We start from the raw sequence: 23,752 nt of genomic DNA, 5'->3' as shown, positions 1-23,752 counted from the left end.
AATCTGAAAAACAACATGAAAACACCAGAACCCAATGATCTTACAACAGAATGACTTGAACACCCTAACACAGAAGAGGAAAAAATTGACTTTATGAAAGCAATAGAGTCCCTTAAACAACATGTAAAAAACGCCCTTATAGAAATGGATGAGAAGTATAACAAAATGTTTGAAGAAATGAGTAAATACGTACATGATACCCTGGAAAACCAAGAAAAAAACGATCAAACAGGTAATGGAAACAGTTCAAGAATTGAAAACTGAAATGGAAGCAAGGAAGAAAACACAAACTGAGGACCAGCTGGATATGGAAAATCTAGGTCAACGAGCAGAGACTACAGAAACAAGCATAATAAATAGAATACAAGAGATAGAAGAAAGAATCTCAGATTCTGAAGATACCATAGAGAAAATAAACATACTGATCAAAGAAAACAGCAAAGCCAACAAATTCTCATCACAAAATATTCAGGAAATATGGGACACAATAAAAAGACCAAACCTGGACTGGAGAGATGGCTCAGAGGTTAAGATCACTGGCTGATCTTCCGGAGGTCCTGAGTTCAATTCCCAGCAACCACATGGTGGCTCACAACCATCCGTAATGAGATCATGTGCCCTCTTCTGGCCTGCAGGCATACAAGGAGGCTGAACACTGTGTACACAATAAATAAATAAATAAATCTTTAAAAAAAAAAGACCAAACCTAAGAATAATAGGGATAGAAGAAGGAGAAGAGTCGCAGCTCAAAGGCCCAGAAAATATTTTTAACAAAATCATGGAAGAAAACTTTCCCAACACAAAGAAAGATATTCCTTTGAATATTCAAGAAGCATACAGAACACCAAACAGACTGGATCAAAAAAATACCCTCACCATATAATAATCAAAACACAAAATATACAGGTTAAAGAAAGAATATTAAGAGCTGCAAAGGAAAAAGGGCAAGTAACTTATAAAGGTAAACCGATCAGACTTACACCTGACTTCTGTATGGAAACCATGAAATCCAGAAGGTCCTGGATAGAGGTACTGCAGAAACTAAGAGACCATGGATGCAAACCCAAACTACTATACCCAGCCAAGCAATCATTCACTACCAATGGAGAAAACAAGACATTCCAGGATAAGAACAAATTTAAACAATACATAGCCACAAATCCAGCCCTACAGAAAGTAATAGAAGGAAAATCACAACCCAAGGAATGCAACATTGCCAACACTGCCTACAATAACTCAGGCATCTAGCGACCCTTCACCAGCACAACTCAAAGAAGGGAGACACACAAACTCTACTACCAAAAACAATAAGAATAACCGGACTAAACAACCACTGGTCATTAATATCATTTAATATTAATGGTCTCAATTCACCTATAAAAAGGCACAGGCTAAGAGATTGGATACGAAAACAGGATCCAACATACTGCTGTTTGCAAGAAACACATCAACCACAAAGACAGGCATCTACTCAGAGTAAAGGGTTGGGAAAAGGTGTTTCAAGCAAATGGTCCTAAGAAAAAAGCAGGTGTGGCCATACTAATTTCTAAGAAAACTGACTTCAAACTAAAATCAATCAGAAGAGACCGAGATGGACACTTTATACTCATAACAGGAACAATTCATCAGGATGACGTCTCAATCCTGAATATCTACGCCCCTAATATAAAAGCACCCACTTATGTAAAAGACAGGTCAATCAGACAGAAACCTAATAGAGAAGAGAATTGTTGGAGGTAATGAAGCAAATGGACTTAACAGACATCTATAGAACACTCCACCCAAATAGGAAAGAATATACTTTCTTCTCTGCAGCTCATGGAACCTTCTCGAAAATTGACCACATACTCTGAAACAAAGGAAACCTCCACAGATACAAAAAAATATCAGAGTCCACCTGTGTCTTATCAGATCACCACGGATTAAAGTTAGAAGGCAACAACAATGCTACCCCCAGAAAGCAGACAAACTCATGGAAACTGAACAGTCAACTACAAACCACACCTGGGTCAAGGAAGAAATTAAGAAAGAAATAAAAGTTTTCCTTGAATTTAATGAAAATAAAGAGACAACATACTCAAACCTATGGGACACAATGAAAGCAGTGCTAAGAGGAAAGTTCATAGCACTAAGTGCCCCCTAAAGAAAACAGAGAAAGCATACACTGGCGACTTAACAGCACACCTGAAAGCTCTAGAAAAAAAAAAAGAAGCAGATGCACCCAGGAGGAGTAGAAGACTGGAAATAATCAAACTGAGGGCAGAAATCAACAAAATAGAAACACAGAAAACAGTCCAAAGAATCAATGAAAACAAAAGTTGGTTCTTGGAGAAAATCAAGAAGATGGACAAACCCCTATCTAAACTAATTAAACGACAGAGAGAGAACACGCAAATAAATAAGATCAGAAATGAAAAGGGGGACATAACCACAGACACAGAGGAAATTCAGAGGATCATTGGATTTTACTACAAAAGCCTGTATGCCACAAAACTGGAAAATGCAAAAGAAATGGACATTTTTTTTAGATAAGTACCATATACCAAAGCTAAACCAAGACCAGGTGAACAATCCAAATAGACCTGTTAGTTGCGAAGAACTAGATACTGTTATCAAAATCTCCCTTCCAAAAAGAGCCCAGGACTAGATGGTTTCAATGCAGAATTCTACCAGAACTTCCAAGAAGAGCTAATACCTATACTCCTTAATGTATTTCACAATATAGAAACAGAAGAGTCATTACCAAATTCCTTTTATGAAGCTACAGTTACCCTGATACCAAAACCACACAAAGACCCAACCAAGAAAGAGAATTACAGGCCAATCTCACTCATGAACATCGATGCAAAAATTCTCAATAAAATACTGGCAAACCGAATCCAAGAACACATTAGAAAAATTACCCATTATGATCAAGTAGGCTTCATCCCAGAGATGCAGGGGTGGTTCAACATACGCAAATCTATCAATGTAATCTACCATATAAATAAACTGAAAGAAAAAAACCATATGATCATTTCATTAGATGCTGAAAAAGCATTCGACAAAATTCAACACCCCTTTATGATAAAGGTCTTGGAGAGATTAGGGATACAAGGGTCATACCTAAATATAATAAAAGTTATTTACAGCAAGCCGACAGCTAACATTAAATTAAACGGAGAAAAACTCAAAGCCATCCCACTAAAATCAGGAACATGACAAGGCTGTCCACTCTCTCCATACCTCTTCAATATAGTGCTTGAAGTTCTAGCAATAGCAATAAGACAACATAAGGAGATCAAGGGGATTCGTATTGGAAGGAAGAAGTTAAGCTTTCGTTATTTGCAGATGATATGATAGTATACATAAGCGACCCCAAAAACTCTACCAAAGAACTCCTACAGCTGATAAACACCTTTAGTAATGTGGCAGGATACAAGATCAATTCTAAAAAATCAGTTGCCTTTCAATACACTAAGGATAAGGAAGCAGAGAGGGAAATCAGAGAAGCATCACCTTTCACGATAGCCACAAATAGCATAAAATATCTTGGGGTAACTCTGACCAAGGAAGTAAAGATCTATTTGACAAGAACTTTAAGTCTTTGAAGAAAGACATTGAAGAGGACACCAGAAAATGGAAGGATCTCCCTAGCTCTTGGATTGGGAGATCAACATAGTAAAAATGGCAATTCTACCAAAAGCAATCTATAGATTCAATGCAATCCCCATCAAAATCCCATCAAAATTCTTCACAGATCTGGAGAAGCCAATAATCAACTTTATATGAAAAAACAAAAACCCAGGATAGCCAAAACAATCTTATACAATAAAGGATCATCGCCGGGCGATGGTGGCGCACGCCTTTAATCCCAGCACTCGGGAGGCAGAGGCAGGTGGATCTCTGTGAGTTCGAGACCAGCCTGGTCTACAGGAGCTAGTTCCAGGACAGGCTCCAAAACCACAGAGAAACCCTGTCTCGAAAAAACCAAAAAAAAAAAAAAAAAAAAACAAAAAAAACAATAAAGGATCATCTGGAGGCATTACCATCCCTGACTTCAAACTCTATTACAGAGCTACATACAGTATTGAAAACAGCAGCTTGGTATTGGCATAAAAACAGAGAAGTCAACCAATGGAATCAAATAGAAGACCCTGATTTTAACCCACAAACCTATGAACACCTGATTTTCGATAAAGGAGCTAAAAGTATACAATGGAAAAAAAGAGAACATCTTCAACAAATTGTGCTGGCAAAACTGGATGTCAATCTGTAGAAGATTGAAAATAGATCCATATCTATCACCATGCACAAAACTCAAGTCCAAATGGAATAAAGACCTCAATATCAGTCTGAACACACTGAACCTGATAGAAGAGAAAGTGGGAAGTACTCTACAACACATGGGCACAGGAGACCACTTCCTACGTATAACCCCAGCAGCACAGACATTAAGGGCGTTAATGAATAAATGGAACCTCCTGAGACTGAGAAGCTTCTGTAAAGCAAAGGACACTGTCGCTAAGACAAAAAGGCAACCCACCGACTGGGAGAAGATCTTCACCAACCCCACAACTGACAAAAGTCTGATCTCCAAAATATATAAAGAACTCAAGAAACTAGACCGTAAAAGGCTAATCAACCCAATTATAAAATGGGGCACTGAGCTGAATAGAGAATTCTCAACAGAAGAAGTTCAAATGGCCAAAAGACACTTAAGGTCATGCTCAACTTCCTTAGCGATCAGGGAAATGCAAATCAAGACAACTTTAAGATACCATCTTACACCTGTCAGAATGGCTAAAATCAAAAACACCAGTGATAGCCTTTGCTGGAGAGGTTGCAGAGAAAGGGGTACACTCATCCATTGCTGGTAGGAATGCAAACTTGTGCAACCACTTTGGAAAGCAGTGTGGTGGTTTCTCAGGAAATTCGGGATCAACCTACCCCTGGACCCAGCAATACCACTCTTGAGAATATACCCAAGAGATGCCCTATCATACAACAAAAGTATATGCTCAACTATGTTCATAGCAGCATTGTTTGTAATAGCCAGAACCTGGAAACAACCTAGATGCCCTTCAATGGAAGAATGGATGAAGAAAGTATGGAATATATACATATCAGAGTACTACTCAGCAGTAAAAAAACAATGACTTCTTGAATTTTGCATGCAAATGGATGGAAATAGAAAACACTATCCTGAGTGAGGTAAGCCAGACCCAAAAAGAGGAACATGGGATGTACTCACTCATATTTGGTTTCTAGCCATAAATAAAGGACATTGAGCCTATAATTGGTGAACCTAGAGAAGCTAAATAAGAAGGTGAACCCAAAGAAAAACATATAGCCATCCTCCTGAATATTAACCTTCATCAGGCGATGAAAGGAGACAGAGACAGAGTCCCACATTGGAGCACCGGACTACAACCCCAAGGTCCAAATCAGGAGCAGAAGGAGAGAGAGCACGAGCAAGGAACTCAGGACTGCGAGGGGTGCACCCACACACTGAGACAATGGGGATGTTCTATCGAGAACTCACCAAGGCCAGCTTGCCCGGGTCTGAAAAAGCATGGGATAAAACTGGACTCGCTGAACATAGCGGACAATGAGGACTACTGAGAACTCAAGAACAATGGCAATGGGATTTTGATCCTACGGCACATACTGGCTTTTGGGAGCCTAGGGAATTTGGATGCTCACCTTACTAGACCTTGATGGAGGTGGGTGGTTCTTGGACTTCCTGCAGGGCAGGGAACCCTGATTGCTCTCGGGCTGACGAGGGAGGAGGACTTGATTGGGGGAGGGGGAGGGAAATGGGAGGCGGTGGCGGGGAGGAGGCAGAAATCTTTAATAAATAAATAAATAAATAAAAACTGTTTTCAGCGCAGATCTCAGTATTCTGCACATCCACACTGTGTAAAGCGGATCTCCAGATACAACTCCTCTCCTTTGCCCTCCCCTCCAAGCTCCTGGTGGCCAACTCCCTATTTTGTTTCTGTGAACTGTCTTCCTTAGATGCCTTGTAGGTGTATCCTTGTGACTGTCTCATCTCATTCAAATGTCTTTAAGGCTAAACCATGCTGTAATATGTAATGGGATTTTCTTTCTTTTAAATTCCATTCCAATTGCATTCATGTCAAATTTTGTTTATCAATTGGTAGACATTTGGCTGCATACACCCATCAGCTACTGTAAATGCACGGCTATGCCTATGCACTATGTCTTCCAATTTTTTGGATGTATGCTTGGACTGGGACTGTTGAATCATTTAATTGTTCTTTCCTTAATGTTTTGAGGAAAACGCCTTTCTATTCTCCATATTTACAGTTCCAGCAGGAGCACATAAAAGTCAAAGAGATCACTGCCACATCCAGTGCTCCTCATAGGCACATGTGTGAATGGGTGGGCCTTAGCCAACAGCTCTGCTTTGAGAGGTTTGGAACCTCTGGAGCCTAGAAGAAAGGAGCTACTGGCGTGGGTAGGTTATAATAATAATAATCCACTACTTGTTCTAGCCCAAAAATTTTTCTTCCTGATCCATCAGTGTGTGAACAAATTGTGTTGAAAACCCCTGCCTGCAACCTTAGATCAATACCCCTGAAAGCATGAACCTAAATAAAGGTCCAATTTCATTCTTTTATATATGCTTATCTCTAGTAATAGGAGCGGCGGCGGGGCTGCGTTCCTAGCACCCCGGCCGCCTGCTCGGCTAGCTTATGCCCCGAAATAATTACACGGACACTGTATTCTTTTAATCACTGCTTGGCCCTTTAGCTCTAGCCATTACTGGCTAATTCTGATATCCCAATCAACCCATCTCTAATAATCTGTGAGCACCGGTCTTACCGGGAAGATTCTAGCCTAAGTCCATCCTGGGTTGTAGCTGGGGCATGGCGTCTCTCTGAGGCGTCTGCTCCGGAGAGGAGAGCTGTGGAGTCTGAGCTCACTTCCTCTTCCTCCCAGCGTTCTGTTCTGTTTACTCCACCTACCTATGTTCTAACCAATAAAATGGGCCAAGGCAGTTCCTTTATTAGCCAATGACCTTCCTCCATCACTTATCCAGTTTCCCCAATACATGTATTGATTATTTGAACACAAATATATGCATTAACTTATGGGTCCTGGGTCCACATCCTGCATTCTGCAGAAACATCTTGCATCCTGAACCCAATCCTGCAACTTGGACCCACATCCTGCAACCTGGACCCATATTCTACATCTTGGACCCACAACCTGCATCCGGGACCCACCTTCTGCATCCTAGACCCCCATCTTGCATCCTGGATCCCATTCTGCATCCTGAAACCTCATCCAGCATCCTGGACCCCCATCCTATGTCTGGGACCAATTTATTCTATACCATTGATTTTTTTACAAAAAGATTTATTTTCATTTTTAAAAGTATATGTGTGTGTGCATACATGCATTTGAGAACAGTTGCCCACAGAGGCCAGAAGAGGGCATCAGAGCTCCTTGAGCTAGTGCTGCAGGTGGTTGTGAGCTGCCTGATGTCTGTGCTGGGAACCAAACTTGGGCCCTCTTCAAGAGCAATATATGCTCTTAACCAGTGAGCTCTTTCTAGCCCCCATTGATCTGTTTTAATGTGACTATAATCTATTCCATAGCAGGGCAGTTTTCTAACATGTTTTGAAATGAGAAAATAGGAGACATCCACTTTGGTGCTCCTTTAAAAAGCATATCTCGAGGTAGAAACTTATTTTGCGGATCTGAGATCTTTCTGTTTTAGATGTTTATTTTTTAAAATGTTTGATGTATGTGTGTGGGGCGTCTACCTTCATGAGGGTATGTGCTTGTGTGTACAGGTGCTGGCAGGCATGGTCTCCGTGGAACTGGAACTATAGGCAGTTGTGAGCTGCCTGATGTGGGCATTAGGAACTGAACTTGAGTTCTCTGCAAGAAGAGTATATGCTCTTAACTGTTGAGTCATGTCTCCAATCCTGAGATCTTCCTGTTTTTATTCATTTAGAGTCAGACATTTCCCTTTAGCGTTATTTTTGCTACATCACAGGGCTTAAAAGATTCAATCATTAAGTGACTGTCCTGTGTGTTTCAGATAGCATCTCATCACTTTATTGCTGTGAAGAGATACTGTGACCAAGCCAACTCTTATAAATAAAACATTTAATTAGGGGCTTGCTTACAGTTTTAGAGGGTTAGTGCATGGTCATCATGGAAGGAAGTAGACAGGCATAGAGATGGAGCAGTGGCTGAGAGCTTTATATCCTGATTACCAGGCAGAGAGACAAACAGTGAGCCTGACATAGGTTTTTGAAACCCCAAAGCCCACCCTGAGTGACATGGCTCATCCAACAAAGCCACTGAGGACCAAGCATTCAAACATGAACCTCTGGGCACCACAGATAGGCATGCTTTGTGGCTCAAGTTTCCAGTAGCAAGGGTAGAAACATTGTGCAGGAAGGGGCCTGATGGCATCATAATCAATATGTGTGTCTCTCTTCACCATGACTGATGGCATTGTAACCAATGTTTGTGTCCCTCTTCACCACCATGACTGATGGCATTGTAACCAATGTGTCTGTCCCTCTTCACCACCACTAGATAGCCTGCTTCACACTAGGCCTACCATAATTTAACTGGCTATGATTTATTTTTTCATTCACTCACTCAAAAATGACTTGGGAGGATCACGAGTTCTAGGCTAGCCTGACTGTGTAGTGAAATGTTTTCTCACAAACACATGAAGAACCTGATAACTGCATGTTTACACATTAGTGAGGCCGACATGGAATCTGACCTTAAGTGCAGAAGTAAATCTCAAAATCTTTTCGTATTTACAAGGAAGCATATTTCAGTGTCTGTTATTAAATCATATCCAAAGAAATTATTTTAACTTACTATTCAGTCGAGGCTTGGATAGTAGCATATTTTTAATATTTATCAAAATGCCAGAATATAAAAAGATGTTCCATTCTTCTTCTGGTAGAAATCCTATGTCACTGGCCATCAGACGGTCGCTGGCATTATCTCTCATGATTGTGGTGCAAAGCCGGAAGGAGAAGCAGAGTTTATGCTCGTTAAATAGAGCTGAAGAGACCACCTACAGAAACAACAACAGTTACTGCAGCCCTAGAGGCAGGGCGGGAAAACTCGCGGTATAAGGATGGCTTACCCTAAACACGTTTCTTGTCAGCACGTCGATTGCATGCTTAGTATTCTTGGTCAAGGGATTTTCCAGATTCTGTTGATTCGAGACACTCATCTCATCGGCTTTTTCCTGAGCTGTTTCGTCCGTTTGCCAATCGGGCTTTTGTTCTTTGGTTTTGGAAACTGTAGAGAAAACGAAAACCTGCCGGAACCACTCCAGAGAGAATTGGTACATGTACTCCACCTGCGTGAGGCTGGTCAGCACGAAGTAGAGCAGGGCGCCCCGTGTGGCTATGGGGAGGTAGTTCTTGCGAATCGCTCCAATTTCACGTTCTGCTTTCTCTGTTTCTTTGATACGTTTGGAAATTTCATTTGAAGTCATTTTGGATTTTCTTAGGGTTTCTATAATTTCTTCATCATCTAATACACTTCCTAAAAATGAACAAAACATGAATTTGAACAAAAAAAAACCTTTGAAATGGGAAGTAGCTGTTTCCTGCTCTGGGCACTGCATGAGTTTTTATTGTGGCTTCTTATTGTTTTTTTGTCCAGATAGGTTCTTTTTTTTTTTTTTTTTTTTTGGTTTTTCGAGACAGGGTTTCTCTGTGGTTTTGGAGCCTGTCCTGGAACTAGCTCTTGTAGACCAGGCTGGCCTCGAACTCACAGAGATCCGCCTGCCTCTGCCTCCCAAGTGCTGGGATTAAAGGCGTGCGCCACCACCACCCAGCTGGTTTTCTTTTAATTGTAAAGCAGAGTTGGAAATTTTATTAAGAAATTTTAATTTAGACTAAAACATTAGGCTTAGGAGAAAAAGAGGAGCCCAGAAAAAGTAAAGACAGACTGAAGTGTGGGCATGGACTTCAGGGAAGGGTCACTAAGATAGTTTTAAAATGATTAATAATATTTCTTTTTTTAAAAAATAATTTATCTATTCCTATTTATGTACATTGGTGTTTTGCTGCACTTATTTCTGTATGAGGGTGTCAGATCTTGGAGTTACGGACAGTTGGGAGTTGCTATGTGGGAGCTGGGAATTGAGCCTGGGTCCACTGGAAAAGCAGCTCTTAACCACTGAGCCATCTCTCCAGTCTCCAGGCTAATCATATTTCTAAGAAGCAGGGTTGACAGTATGCAGCAGGCTCCACTTCCCACTCCCTTTTCTTAATTCTGTTTGTGAATTCTATTTTTATCACTGGAATAAGTAACAATTCCATCATAAAGAATAAATTTACCTTATACACACACTCACAGACAGACATATATACACAGACATCGGCAGACTGACAGACACAGACAGAGACACACACATCCACACACACAGAGGTCGGGGATGTAACTCAGTGGTTGGAGTGTTTACCTGTATGCACAAGACCCTGGGTTTGATCCCTAGCTCCACCCACAGTAGCAAGCATGCTATTATGGGTGGGACTTACTCGTTATCTGGTAGTAATGGAACCTTGGCACTTTTGGTACCAGTTCAGAAAATAACCTTATGGTTTTATGTTTTTTTTTTTTTTACTTTCATTTAAGTCTCCCGATCACACTCAGTATCTTCCTCACCTTCTGTTTTCTGGAGTAAGGTCAATGTTTTATCCTCCAGTTCCTCCAGAGTTATAGCATCAAGGGAAATACTCTCTAATAACTGGGCACGTTGGTTTTCCAAATGAGGAACTTCATGACTTACTACTGTCGATAAGAGCTGATCCTGCAAGCCCTGGAATGTTACCGTGAAGTTGATAATAGTAACGAAGTTATAAGCTGACGGAAGAAAGTGGGGGTTGTCCAGTTCTGTAGACAAGTACAGCCTAAAAGTGAGGAGGACACCAGTTATCCAAAGAACAGCAGAAGAATGAATGACATGATACCAAATGTTTAAATACTATGAACTGTATTTTTCTGGAAGTGAAGATTCATTTTTCAGTTTTGTGCTCAGTTCATGCCCCTGGTTTATACTATGAGAATAAGTCTGCATTTAATACTTTAAAAACAGCCGTGAATTATGTCCTTACTAGATTTAAGCCTAAGGCCAGGGTAGCACAAATGGTCAGAGTTTTGACGCCACTGGATCATTGTGAAGAACGGTTTCCACGGCTGAGGATGTAAGGCAGTGGGGGTTTGGAGTTACTGGACTTCCTGGTGGAAAGGCAGCCAGGGCATGGAGTTGGTGGGACAGGAGGGAAGGTGGTGGTTTAGAGCAGGCAGTGAGAAAGAATGAGATTCTATGTTTTGTTTTTATAGCCACTAAGAAGAGCAGGGCTATGTTCACTCTACTTTTAAAAGGTGAGGCTGAGACTTGGCCAGGGAGAGTGGAGATCTGTCCCCAAGTCTGTCTTTTAAGGCAGCACCCTCTCCCCATCTTCTGGGAGCTGTCCTTTCTGGGGATCAGTTGGCCAGTTACTGTGACTCCCCTGGCTCTGCCCACGAAGAGACAATGCTCTCACACAGCCCAAAGGCTTTCCCAGGAACTGTGTTTCTGTGGCTGCTAAATGTTCCCACAAAATAGCCCTTCATGAAGTTGCCTGGAGGGAGGAGGTGGCTTCCTACTGGAGCCTCAGATTCTGGGCAGCTGAGAGAACAGTAGAGAAGCCTGCCAGGCAGTTTGGGGACAGGGACCTCAAAAATAAACAGTTCTGATTCTAGTCCTTGGCTAGAAGCCAGGAGTGGCCTTGGTTCTCACGGCACTTCTGATTCTGTCCTGGCACATTGCTTCTTTCTCAAAGTTACCGAGGCACATGAACCCTCTGTGATGGGATGAGTGGTGACCTAGATGAGCCCCTATATAAGGATACTTCATGATGCCACAGCTTTGTGACCTGCTCTTGCTATTTGGGAACTCTGCTTGAGTCCTGTGTCTCTTGTGTCTCACCCAGAAACCCAGAATAAATTTCTCTCCAAAAATCACCCTTGCTGTTCTCCAATTTGTCTTGAATTCTGTTTGAATTCAAGAGACAAAGGGCCTCTAAGTGCACTCGCCCCAGTGGCTTTGGTGGACTGGATGTCAACTGTCGAGGAGCCCAGCCCTCCATGAGCTCATCTGATGTGAGGAAGTCTTCATTGTTAAGGATTCCATTTTCCCTCCTAGTGCTTCTACCTCCCTGGGCAAAATTTTCTTGTTCTGAATTTTAAATATGAATTTATATGTGCTTGTCTAAAGACTGACTTCAGGTATTTTCTTCAAATGCTCTCGATCTTTCTGAGACAGTGTCTCTCAGTTGGCGAGGATGACAGACCACTGGACTCTTGGGACTGGCTCGTCTCTGCCTTCCCTGAGCTGACTACAGGGGCGTGTCACCCTTTACTCACGTGTGTTCCAGACCCGGGTGCTCATGTTTGCATAGCAAGCACCAGCTGAGCCGCCAGTCGCGGCTTGGTTTTTGTTTTGTAAAGCGGCCAAAGTTTATCGTGCCTGTGTTGGTGTTGGTCAAGGGGATTAAATCAAACTCTTCTGGACTAAGTGGGCCAGGCTCTCTGGCCACAGCCTCCATCAGATACAGGCTGACAACATGGATCAAACTCACTCTCTGAAAATGGGTGACAGCCACAACCCATCAAACCCAATGCAATATTCATGATACAACTGCTCTTTTTCCTCAAGATCCCACTTTTCAGGATGATGCTATGTTCCTTATCTTAAAAACTAAAACACAGGACTGGATTTGACTATGAGAGACATCACCTGAAGTTTTCATTGTACTCAATCTCAGCATCATCGATTCTGATGTAATAATGCTCTCTTTTCTGGCAAATATCCTTCTTTAGAATTGCCATCAAGCTGGGAGGGAATGCCTCAGGGGTGTTCTGAAAAAGTCCAAGAGATGCAAATAAAAAATCATCTTAAATCATAGTTGAGACCATCAGAGAAAGACAGGTGTAAGAGAGCAAAGCTATGTGCATGTGTGCACATATATAGTACACACATGTAAATATAATTATGCATACGCTTGTTTGACAAAGATCCTAGACACTTAAAGCTTCTCCCTTTATGTTCCTTGCACATAACAAGGGTTGCAGTAGAAAGAAGAGAAAGAAGGAATCAGGAGACGTCATCCAAAATACCTGCAAGAGGACACAGGCTCCCACTTGCATGGAGGTTTTAAGCATTTGGAGGTAACTGCTGTCTTCTGCGGAAATCTCTTGCAGCTGGGGCCCTTCCATCTGACGGATCCAGTGGAGTGCTTGTTTGTGTGGGTCAATCACCAGTGGCCACTGCTGGGTACTTTTCATCAAGATGGCATTTTCAGTTGAGTGCTGACCGAGAGGCAGCCCTTGATTATGCCATCGGCGGATCTGGAATGGAAACACTAGTCCAGAAAATTCTACATAGGCTTAGGTCCTGTAAAGGGGTCATGAAGGATTTTAAACAATCATTGTTTTAGACAAATAATCCTTGAAAGGAATAAGGGAACAAACAATTTAAAACAAGTTGGATTTTTATAATGAGAGTGACGTAAGACACTGTAGAAACAGAGCAGACAGCCAGGGACTAGGTTCCAGGACTCCCAGGCTCTAGACACATAGGAAACAGGCAGCGCTGTGAAGACAGCACTGACTGCTGCAACCCACCACCTTCTCAAGCACATGTATTCATTACCTCATTAAAAAGCTCGTACCCGCACTCTAGTTCCTCAGATGGAGAAGCTGAAAATCCAGGGATGTGCCTTCGGCCATACCGTCAGAACCAGGTACACATCTCAGACTCGCCTCGCCCCTTGATAAGCCTCCCACTCTTCTTAGGACCCTATCTTTCCCCTCACTTCTGTCTCCCCACAGTCTTAGAAGTCGGTGGAGCCTGAGGAGGTGAGAGAGGGCATAGGATACCAGGGACACTCCCGGCCGAAGGAGTGGGGCTTCTCTGGGAGAACCCATGGAGACTGAGTTTAGATGGAAGAAAGGGTCTTTCTCTTGCGGGAGGGTCAGCCTATGAGGAATGGTGTGCAGCTGACTTCTGCATGATGAGAATATAAAACCACCACGAGGAACCTGAGAAGAGACTTAAGTGTTCCTATTGTTGGGTGGAGATGGCTGCCTGTTACCTATTAGCAGGGACCATTAATCTCCATCGATAACATTCAGCTACTTTTCTAGCTTCAAGTTCCAGACTCTTCCACAGTCCTATAAAAGAATAGCATGGTGCCAGGTGGTGGCGGTGTATGCCTTTAATCCCAGCACTCGGGAGGCAGAGGCAGGGGGATCTCTGTGAGTTCGAGGCCAGCCTGGTCTACAAAAGCTAGTTCCAGGACAGGCTCCAAAGCTGCAGAAACCCCTGTCTCAACAAACCAAACCAAAAAAGCATGGTAGGTTGCTCACAGCAACAGCCTGCTCTCTGGTACCAACTACTGTCTTTGTCACCACCCCTCCCCCCCGCTGTGACGAAACCCCTTGACCAAGGTGACTTATGGGAGGAAGAGCTTAGTGACCTTCATACATCCATATAGGGGGCGGGAATGGCAGTAAGCAGCAGGCCTGGCCGCCGGAACAGGTAGCTGAGCACCCGTCTCTTCAAATACAAGCTTGACGCAGAGAGAGCAAATTGGAGTAGCAAAACTTTTTCCCCTCAAAGCGTGTCTCCAGCGATAGACTTCCTCCAGCAAGGCTGCCTCTCTACACTTCTCCAAAACCTGCAACCAACTAGGGACTCAGAATTTAAACATATGAGCCCGTGGAGGACATCTCATTCAAACTCCTTCGATAGGACATCTTTTCTCGGTGGTTTTTATTTTATTTTTTATTTTTGAAATGTGTGATTAACTGGGCTGAGCAGGGAAGAGGAGAGAGGGGAAGGACTGCACGAGCCAAGAAGGCCAAGATCATCACAAGGGAACCCACAGAATCAACCTGGGCTCATAAGGGCTCACAGGGGCTCACAGAGGCAGAACCGTCAACCAGGGAGCCTGAGTGAGGCTGACCTAGGCCTTCTACATATGTATGACAGTTATGTAGCTTGGTCTACTTTGTGGGTCTCCTAATAGTGGGAGCAGGCCTGTCCATAACTGGCTGGCTTTTGGGAACCTATTCTTCATACTGGGTTGCCTTGCCCAGCCTTACTAAGGGGAGGAGCTTAGTCCTTCCTCAGCTTCATGTGCCATTTTGACATGCTACATTGACACCCGGGGGAAGCCCGCCCCTTTCTGAACAGAAACAGAGAAGGGGTGGATTGGGGGATGGAGGGGTGGTGGAGGAAAGGAATGGGATGGGGGAGGGACTGATGTCGGGATGTAAAATAAGTGAATAAATTAAAAAATGTTTGCTTAATATTTGAAGTCATGTTATCAATAGACAAGTTTGGAATTATTAATATAGTTTTGGAGAACCGAATCCATTCCTAGTGCGCAGTAAACTATGATGTCATTACTTCTTTCTGGGCCTTGGAGACTGGTTCATCTTCATTTGTAATCTGTGGGACATTTTCTGCTTTTTAAAAAGTCCCCAGTCAAATGGTCGGAGAGCTGGCTGAGAGGATTGGAACGCCACCCGCAGAGCCCGAGGTCGCCGGTTCGAGTCCCAGATAAGTCTGTACTGTGTGAATGTGTCTGTGCTGTCTGTGTGCTGTGTGAATGACGTCTGCATGCATAATTAATCGGAAAAAAAATAAAAAGTCCCCAGTCTTAATGTTTTAGATGTGTTCTTTCTAAATAACACGTGGCTTCTGGTTTGGGCTTTGGTGCAAACTATTATGTGCTCTTACAATTTTAGACTTATAATTGGAGCATTGAGTTTATACACATCTAATGCAGTCAATGATATGTTTAGATGGTTAGTCATTGGGAAACGGAGAAGCTGGTATTTCCTCATGAAACCTCGTAGGTTGTAAGGTCCATTTAACTGACCTAAAATGATGAGGATTAAATAATACTAGGCATTTATCCTTTTAAAAATCCTTTAAACATTCACAAAGGACTTACATAAATGGACAATAGATATCTATTGGAAAGTATAGGTCTGTGCGTTTGGCTGTGGCTATGAATGCACCCATGGTTCAATAACTACACTAATTTTGTTACTGAAGGGAGTTTGAGAGAAACTGGCTAGATTCATTATGACAGGGTGCTAGGATTACAATGGGAAAAAGAATATTTTGTAAATTTTATTAGAGAATGAGAAACAGGAGAGATATGGCAAATAGAGGTGTTCAATCTACAAGTTAAAGAATAAAAGGCTTCAGTATTTTCACTTGTCACTGTGATTTAGGGAAAACATCCATGCCCAACACACCCTCCTGCACACCAACCACCAACAAGTCACTTAATTGGATAATAGAATTATGCTACTACCTCATTTTTTTCTGCCATCACTTCCATTAAGGAAAATTTGGATGACAAGGAAATCTTGTGTTGAGTGCAGAAGCCCTCCCATTTCTGCATCTCTGGCTGGCGGAACTCTGGCGTCAAGACTCCGCTGTAGGCAATGGACGCGGAGGAAAGAAGTATGTCACCGCAGATGCCTTTCAGCTTTTTGTCTATTTCCTTGATTGTTTGTTGCCATCGAATCTAAATGTTAAAAGAATTCAGTTTATTGAGTTGACAATTCCTTAAATATTTATGTGTTATGTGTGTGGTAGATATCTGTGTGGGCATGCACACACTGGGCATCCTCCTCTAGTGTCCACCTTATTTGACTGTTTTGGGTGTGCAGGTGCAGGCTTGCAGTAGAGGTAGAGGAGGACCTCAAGTGTCCTGCTCCATCACTCTCTTCCAATATTCCCTTGAGGGTCTCTTACTGAACCTGGTTAGATTGATGGCCAAAACACCCTCAGCAATCCTCCTCTGTCCCTTACAGTGCTGGGGTTACATGCCTGCGCAACAGCCATGCCCAGCTTTTTACGTGATTGTTGGGGGACCTGAACTTAGATTCTCATGCTCACCCAGCAGTGTTCTTACCCACTAAGCAACCTCCCTAACCTACTCCTATTGCTATTATTTAATTTTTTGGAGACAAGGTCACTGAACTTGGAGCTCACCAACTGGGGCTATCCTAGCTGGCCAGCAAGTCCCCAGGACCCGCCGGTTTCTTCCCTTCAGTCCTGGGGGACTGATATACTTTTACATGGGTGCTGAGGACCCAAACTCAGTTCCTCATCCTTATGAGGCAAGCACTTTCCTCACCGAGTTCCCTCCCTAGCCTAATCCCGTGAGATCATCTGAAAATGAACAGTCCCTGTGTCAGATCTATAATGGCCATCACTTTGACCACTCTCAGGTTGTATAAGGCCAGGATGGGCGTGGTGGCACCGGCCTGCAAACTTGGCACTCGAGAGGCTGACTCAGGAGTGCAGCCATCAATTCCAGGCCAGCAAGGGCGACAGAGCCCCAAGATGGATTCACTAGGGGTTTTTATCACCCACTGCTGGAAACTACCTGGCAATACTGTTTCTGATTGAGATCTGGAGAAGGTCTCATCTAGATAAAACAAAAAAATTCACTACAAAAAAAAAAAATCTTACCCTGCCCCTGCCAAGGAACTGTTTTCTGTTAATGAGGCCAAGGCCCGCTTTGGCTGCATCATGAGAACTGGTCACATAAAACAAGCAAACAAGATCACATTTTGTTATTGATGCTCTATCATCCCATGCTCACCATCTGCTGAATACATTCTCAATGGACACTTTATTGTGAAACTCTCACTTGGCACTTTACCATCCCATTAAAAAAATGCCATCGAGTCGGACATAGTGACAAACATCTTTAGTCTCAGCAGGGAGACAGAGACAGGTGGACCTGTGTGAGTTCAAGGCCAGTCAGAACTACATAGTGAGCCCTATCTCAAAATAAACAAAATAATAAATAAACAAAATTAAAAAAAATGCCACTGATTTCATGTTTAGAGGAGGAAGTTGGAGTGTGGAGAGCATTGTGTGTTTGGTTGGTCGCTGGACAGAGCACGGCTAACAGACATTCACCTCTCTAGGAGTCAAAGGCCAGGAGTAATGCTGGTGCTCCTCTGCCCCCAGAAGTCACTGGACTCTTAGGGACATCAGTGAAGTTTTGAGAACAGCAGTCTCCCTCTGGTTGGTAAGACTTTATCCCACAATCCCATTGCTGTCTTTGAAGAGCCTTCTACAATATATTCCCTCAAATAATTATAACAAAGTTATCTTTAGGATTTTGCAATATCCTTTGGGGTAGGTGAGGCGTAACTAAACCGAGATTTTAGCCAGCTTATTAGGAGCGAATTAGAAAAATTTAAAAATCAGATAAAAGGACTCAGACCAACAGAACAAAAGGTTTTCGCTTTCTGTTCTAATGCCGGCTTTTCTCTTTTGTCTACATCCTTATACTCTACCTGCATTCTTCCAGGCATGGTGGGGGGGAACCTCACAATGTGGCCACTGAAAGCCCTGCCCCCATCACAGAGAAGTGTGCTGCTGTCTTCTTCTTGGCAACAGGAGAGAAGAGCCCTGACCAACAAGTGGACAGGATTCTTCTGCTTTACTGGAGTAGGACTCTTACTCTTATCTAGATCTTTCTGGGCAGTGGGATACAGAAGCAGTTCTAGGTGTGTGATTAAAAGGAGCGGAGGGCAAGGAGGGCAAGCAGATGCCTTGGGAACTAGGAAAGGAGATTAGAAGCTAAGGAAAGCCATGCCTTCTCGTCTTCCAGGACAGTGAGCAGGATGGACGCGCACTGCAGCCGCTTGGTGGCCAGCTTCTTCCGATAAGCCAGCTGTTGTTTCTCAGCAACAACATCTTTGTAGGATGTGTGTAAAAAATGTAAATGTTCTTCAACCTGAAAGACAAACTCATCATTGAGAAAACGTCTCTCTTTCTTGGTTTACACTTGTCTGACATTTCTCTTGCCTTAGCGTGCAACCACTTCCCTTTTACAGCCTAGAAAAGCTCCCTACATAGGCTACATGAATGAGATGTACGCACAGAAGCAAGCAGGTCTCTCAGCCCTGGAGTACCGTGAAAAGCCGCCTGCTTTCTGCAGAAACCCTTCCTGCAGTCCTAAGCATGGGCAGAGTCATCGTTTTCTAATTTATCTGTTCACAAGGATAACTATGTCCTAACTAAGGTATTCTCTAAAGAACATGCCCGAGGGCTGGGCACGTAGCTCAGCTGGTGGCATGGGCAGAGTCATCGTTTTCTAATTTATCTGTTCACAAGGATAACTATGTCCTAACTAAGGTATTCTCTAAAGAACATGCCCGAGGGCTGGGCACGTAGCTCAGCTGGTGGCATGCTTGCCATGCTGCAGACTCTCTGGGTTTGATCTTCAGTGCTGTGTAAAACCAGGTGCATCGGCTCACAAGCCTACACTCTGGAGCTAGAGGACTGAGGGGCCTAAGTCCAGGGTCATCCTCAGCTATGAAGAGAGCACATCTTAGGCTTCTGTTTCCAAAATAAAGAAATAGAAGAAAGAAAATGGCTGAACTTTTCCCACTCCAAATATGCCGAGCAGATCTGAGGAATAAACGAGTCAGGATGGAGGGATGAAGTAAGTCTGAGAAGGCCCCTCCATTACCTACAGGAAACACTCTTCGCTGCTGTTAAGGTTTGCGTACGAAATATTCTGCACAGGCCCATGTGCTGAAGGCCTGTTCCCCAACATGCAGCAGTTAGGAGGGGTCACAAGCTTCAGCAGGTGAGTCCTAGTGGAAGGAAGTGACATCGTTGGCAGCATGCCCTTTGAGGGGTTGTCAAGGCCCCATTCCTTCTTACCACTCCTTCCTGCTTCCTATTTACAGTGCACTGAACAAGCCCCCCCCCCCTTCCACCACGCTGTACTGTGTCCCATGGACCCAAAGCATGCTGCTTTGGTCAAATGGCTATGGACCAAATCAAGAGTCAAAAAAGTTAATTTGATTATGCCAGATTTTTGAAATAATAAGCTAATAAGAGGGTTTAGCATAGAATCTTGAATATGGCATGGATATATAAATATATATAGATATAATTGTGCAGGCATGATATACAATTATATAACATTTTATATATACATGTTATAATAGTATATACAGAATTGTATTTAGTTTGATCTGTAATTTTTCCTTATTATCTTTATAAAAGTATGAAACTAAATATAAAAGAATTATTTTGTAAAATATTATATATTATGGGCTGGAGATACAGTTCTGTGGTAGGATTAATTTTTAATTGTGCATGTGTATTTGTGTGTGTGTATGTAGGTATGTGCACATCCATGCAGGTGCCTATGAGGGCCAGAAGAGAGCATGGGATCCCCTGAAGCTGACTGACATGGAAGCTGGGACTGGAACTCAGGTTCTCTGGAAGAGTAATGATGACCCATCTCTGCCGTCCCTGCAGCCTCTTGTTAACACTTGGAGATGTTGTCCTCGCTGCATTTCTCCCATCTTCCTCACTACTTAAGATGCAGTTATTCAAGTACAGGGCATATCCATGAAATTCAACATACAGGCATGTGCTGGGCACTAGACTTCATAAGGGGTGCTTTGATGAGGGCATGGGTGATTACTGAGGTCTAGGCCTGTTTCCCAGAGTTCTCTACAATTTTCAGAAGTATTTTCTCCATTATGGCCCTGATGGACAGAGGGTACATATTTGAAACAGAAGAAAGTATACAACAGGAGGACATTCCCATAAAAGGTATAAAGCCAATGGAGTCAACTATAGCTTGGGCGTGTGCCACTTCTGCCCAGCTGATACTGGTTAAACTTTTAATACACTGAAGTTACAAAGAGAGAAAGGTGTTGAGACGGTATTATATGAAGATAATTAACACATGTCACGTCTGTATTATTTACTTAGTCCTCACAATCGGTCTCCTAACTGGACCATTATTTTTGGTTACTAAGTTCTACTGAGACAATGGCTTCTCCACACCCCGCCCTTGCCGTGCTGGGGGTGGGCTCTCAGGCCGACATGCTACCAGACAACATTCTGAGCAATACCCTCACCCCTGAGGTACTGGTTGACTTTCCTTGGCAATGTTATATACTTCTTAAAGGCAGTGAGGATTTAACAAGTAACAAAACAAAAACTTAGGACCCCAAAGCTTACCAGTTGCAAACCTCTTTGTTTTTCAGACAACCTTTGCTTTGCGATTCGAAGGACTTTCTGAGCTTCAGCCACTTGTGCCTGCTTAGGGCCCACCACCTTCACGGGGGTCAAACATCCAGGGGTTAAACAGTTAGGCTTATGGTTTAAAATGTCTTGTGCTTGAGAGACACTTATAGATATCAGTCTTTAAGATAAAATTTCCTGGAATTTGATATATGCACATAAGGGATACAATTTGCTATGGACAAAAGATTAAATCAAAAAAACAGAAATGTAGCATAGCTTTCATAAAATATTTAAAAGAATCTATGGGATTAGCTCAGCATATGTAAATGTGTGAAAGTCAGCAGGCATTCTTTTTACAGAGGGACCCGAGCTCTGCTAACTACAAATTACTCTAGGAGCTGTGGTGTCCCCTGCAGATCACAGGGACAGAGGAGGCAAGGAGTACCTTCTGAACTTCGTGGTAGTCATTCAAGGCTATAACCCACTGACACATGGAGCAACAAGCCACAGAAACCAGAGCAATCTTTTTGGGATTGAAATCAGGCAAATTTAAGATCTTCCTGAGCTTCAGGAACACCTAGGGAGAATGTATTACATGCAATGTACGTTAGAATGAATGATTAATTCCCCTAAGGATGATTTCCCTCTACCTCAACTGAAGACATTACAATTGTACCTAGGGTTCAAAGTGGCTGTAGATGGAGGGATGTTGACAGAAGTTTCTCTCCTGCCTGGTCCCACGTGTTGGTGCCCCACATTGGGCACTAAATATGGCATAATAAATAAAAATTCAGAGACTGATATTGGGGTTCAACTTGAAGATCAGAAAAGCAAAACAGCCAGCTACTTACTCCTATCTATCTCAGTCAACAGAGCATGAGACTCTTAATCTCAGGGTTGTGGGTTTGAGCCCCATGTTGGGCACCAGAGGGAGTCTTTCTACTAAATATCTGTCACTGTCGCAGTGACTTTGCTAATATTTAAAAGGAACTTCTCCCTTCAATCCCTTGGTGCACTCTTTTGTGAGGGGATGATGTCCTGCCCCCAAGTGGTCTATTGGCTTAATAATGCTATTTATTTTATAGTTAAGTATACAGAATTCCTTATCTGCCTTTATGAGCCATAAATGGTATAGCCTCTTTCTTAGATTTGGATTCCTTCCTGCTTTCTGGTTAGGCATCTCTTCTCTTGCCTGGGAACACCACCACTTTCCTGAATAACTCAGATGTTGGTGGTTCCTCCTAACCTGCCACTATTAATACGTTCTGATTGTTTTGAAGCTGTTAGGCTTTTAATTACTGTTTTATAAGAGTGATTCTTTTTAGATGTATTTAAATAAAGCCACAGGGGACCATATTTGTTATTCATTAGAGAACAAATTGTTATATTAATTCATGAATGAGTACCACCACTGGCATTCTGCCCAAAACTTCATCTTTCCTGTGTGCAACTCTGTGCTTCCCAGTGGCACAGACTACCATAACTCTGTGCTTCCCAGTGGCACGGACTACCATAACTCTGTGCTTCCCAGTGGCACAGACTACCATAACTTGCTGGTTAAGTATGATTAGCTGCTAATGTTTAAAATGAGGATTGTAGAAGAACACTTTCATAAGAAAACTGTGCTCTCCTGTTCTTGTTTTAGTATGTATTAAGTGTGTGCATGTGTGTGCGCGTGCAAACATATGTACCAGGGCACACATGAGGTTGTCTTTGGACAACTTGTGGGAGTCAGTTCTCTCCTATTATGTGGATTCTGGGGATCAGACTCATGTTGTCAGGCTTGGTGATGAATGCCTTTACCCCTTTATCATCTTGCTAGCTCCCCTCTCTTAGCTCTGTCTTCCACCTGCAATATATTTCATTCTTAAATCCCTTTTTATTTTCACTTGTAATTCATAACCACTGTTAGCACTTCTGCTGGAGTCTGTAGACTGTAGAGATGGGACACACCCACCATGTGCTCGCTAGCTCTCAGTGTTTCACCTTATCAGGGATGCTGTCCTTGTCCAGGTTAATCAGTTTCTTTAGGAAGCTGGTTTCGGAAAGCAGAAGTTTGGCTGTTGCCCAGTTAGGTTTCTTCTGTAGAAGGATACACACAGCATTCATGACCGTCAGGACAAGGAAAGGGGGGCGTGTATACACTCTGAAAGACAGGGGAGCATGATGAAAATCATTACATACACAGTCTTTTAGACTTTATCTACACCACATGGTTCAGAGAGCCTACAAAACAATGGGCTTCATTATGAAATTTTCCTATGTGTCATTTGCAGTTTGCTCTTACTCTCTCCCAATGCCCTTTTGTGTCCTGTCTCCTCTCCCACTGGCCCCCCTCCTTTTTACAAATATCACCCTTCTGCTTTCATCCCCCCCTCATACACACACAGACACACACAGAGGCATGCAGTCATGCACACAGCTAAGTCCAGTTTTCCCATACAAGAGACACCATGCATGCATACATGTTTTTAACGAGCATTCTGATAAGGAGCGCCAGTCAACATAGAGGTATTTTACTATTTGATTATTTTTTTAAAAAATGAATGTCTTTAGTACACGGATATCTTTGCTTTAGGAAGACTAAATGCATAAAATTCAAAATCTGAAAATCATTTGAGTTAGAGACTAATTCTTTTGGTTACAAAAGTACCCACT

At 42.7% G+C, this 23,752-nt stretch overlaps 1 protein-coding gene across 1 annotated transcript in view; it reads right to left on the bottom strand.

Moving 5' to 3' along the window:
• Positions 1 to 23,752, bottom strand: part of Dnah14 (dynein axonemal heavy chain 14) — a 243,864-nt gene that overhangs the window by 39,587 nt on the left and 180,525 nt on the right. Inside the window, exons 62-71 of the mRNA XM_075987370.1 lie at positions 23,081 to 23,240; positions 21,540 to 21,671; positions 21,089 to 21,184; positions 18,693 to 18,833; positions 16,383 to 16,598; positions 13,168 to 13,398; positions 12,788 to 12,909; positions 10,672 to 10,916; positions 9,137 to 9,543; positions 8,863 to 9,064 (exon numbers count right to left, since the gene is read on the bottom strand). Of these exons, the coding sequence (XP_075843485.1) occupies positions 8,863 to 9,064; positions 9,137 to 9,543; positions 10,672 to 10,916; positions 12,788 to 12,909; positions 13,168 to 13,398; positions 16,383 to 16,598; positions 18,693 to 18,833; positions 21,089 to 21,184; positions 21,540 to 21,671; positions 23,081 to 23,240 (1,952 nt within the window). The remainder of the gene's footprint in view (positions 1 to 8,862; positions 9,065 to 9,136; positions 9,544 to 10,671; positions 10,917 to 12,787; positions 12,910 to 13,167; positions 13,399 to 16,382; positions 16,599 to 18,692; positions 18,834 to 21,088; positions 21,185 to 21,539; positions 21,672 to 23,080; positions 23,241 to 23,752) is intronic.

This window comes from Microtus pennsylvanicus, chromosome 10, assembly GCF_037038515.1.
Source record: "Microtus pennsylvanicus isolate mMicPen1 chromosome 10, mMicPen1.hap1, whole genome shotgun sequence".
Taxonomy (NCBI): Eukaryota; Metazoa; Chordata; class Mammalia; order Rodentia; family Cricetidae; genus Microtus; species Microtus pennsylvanicus.
Note: the sequence above shows the minus strand (reverse complement) of the source record. Positions and strands in the feature narration are given on the sequence as shown.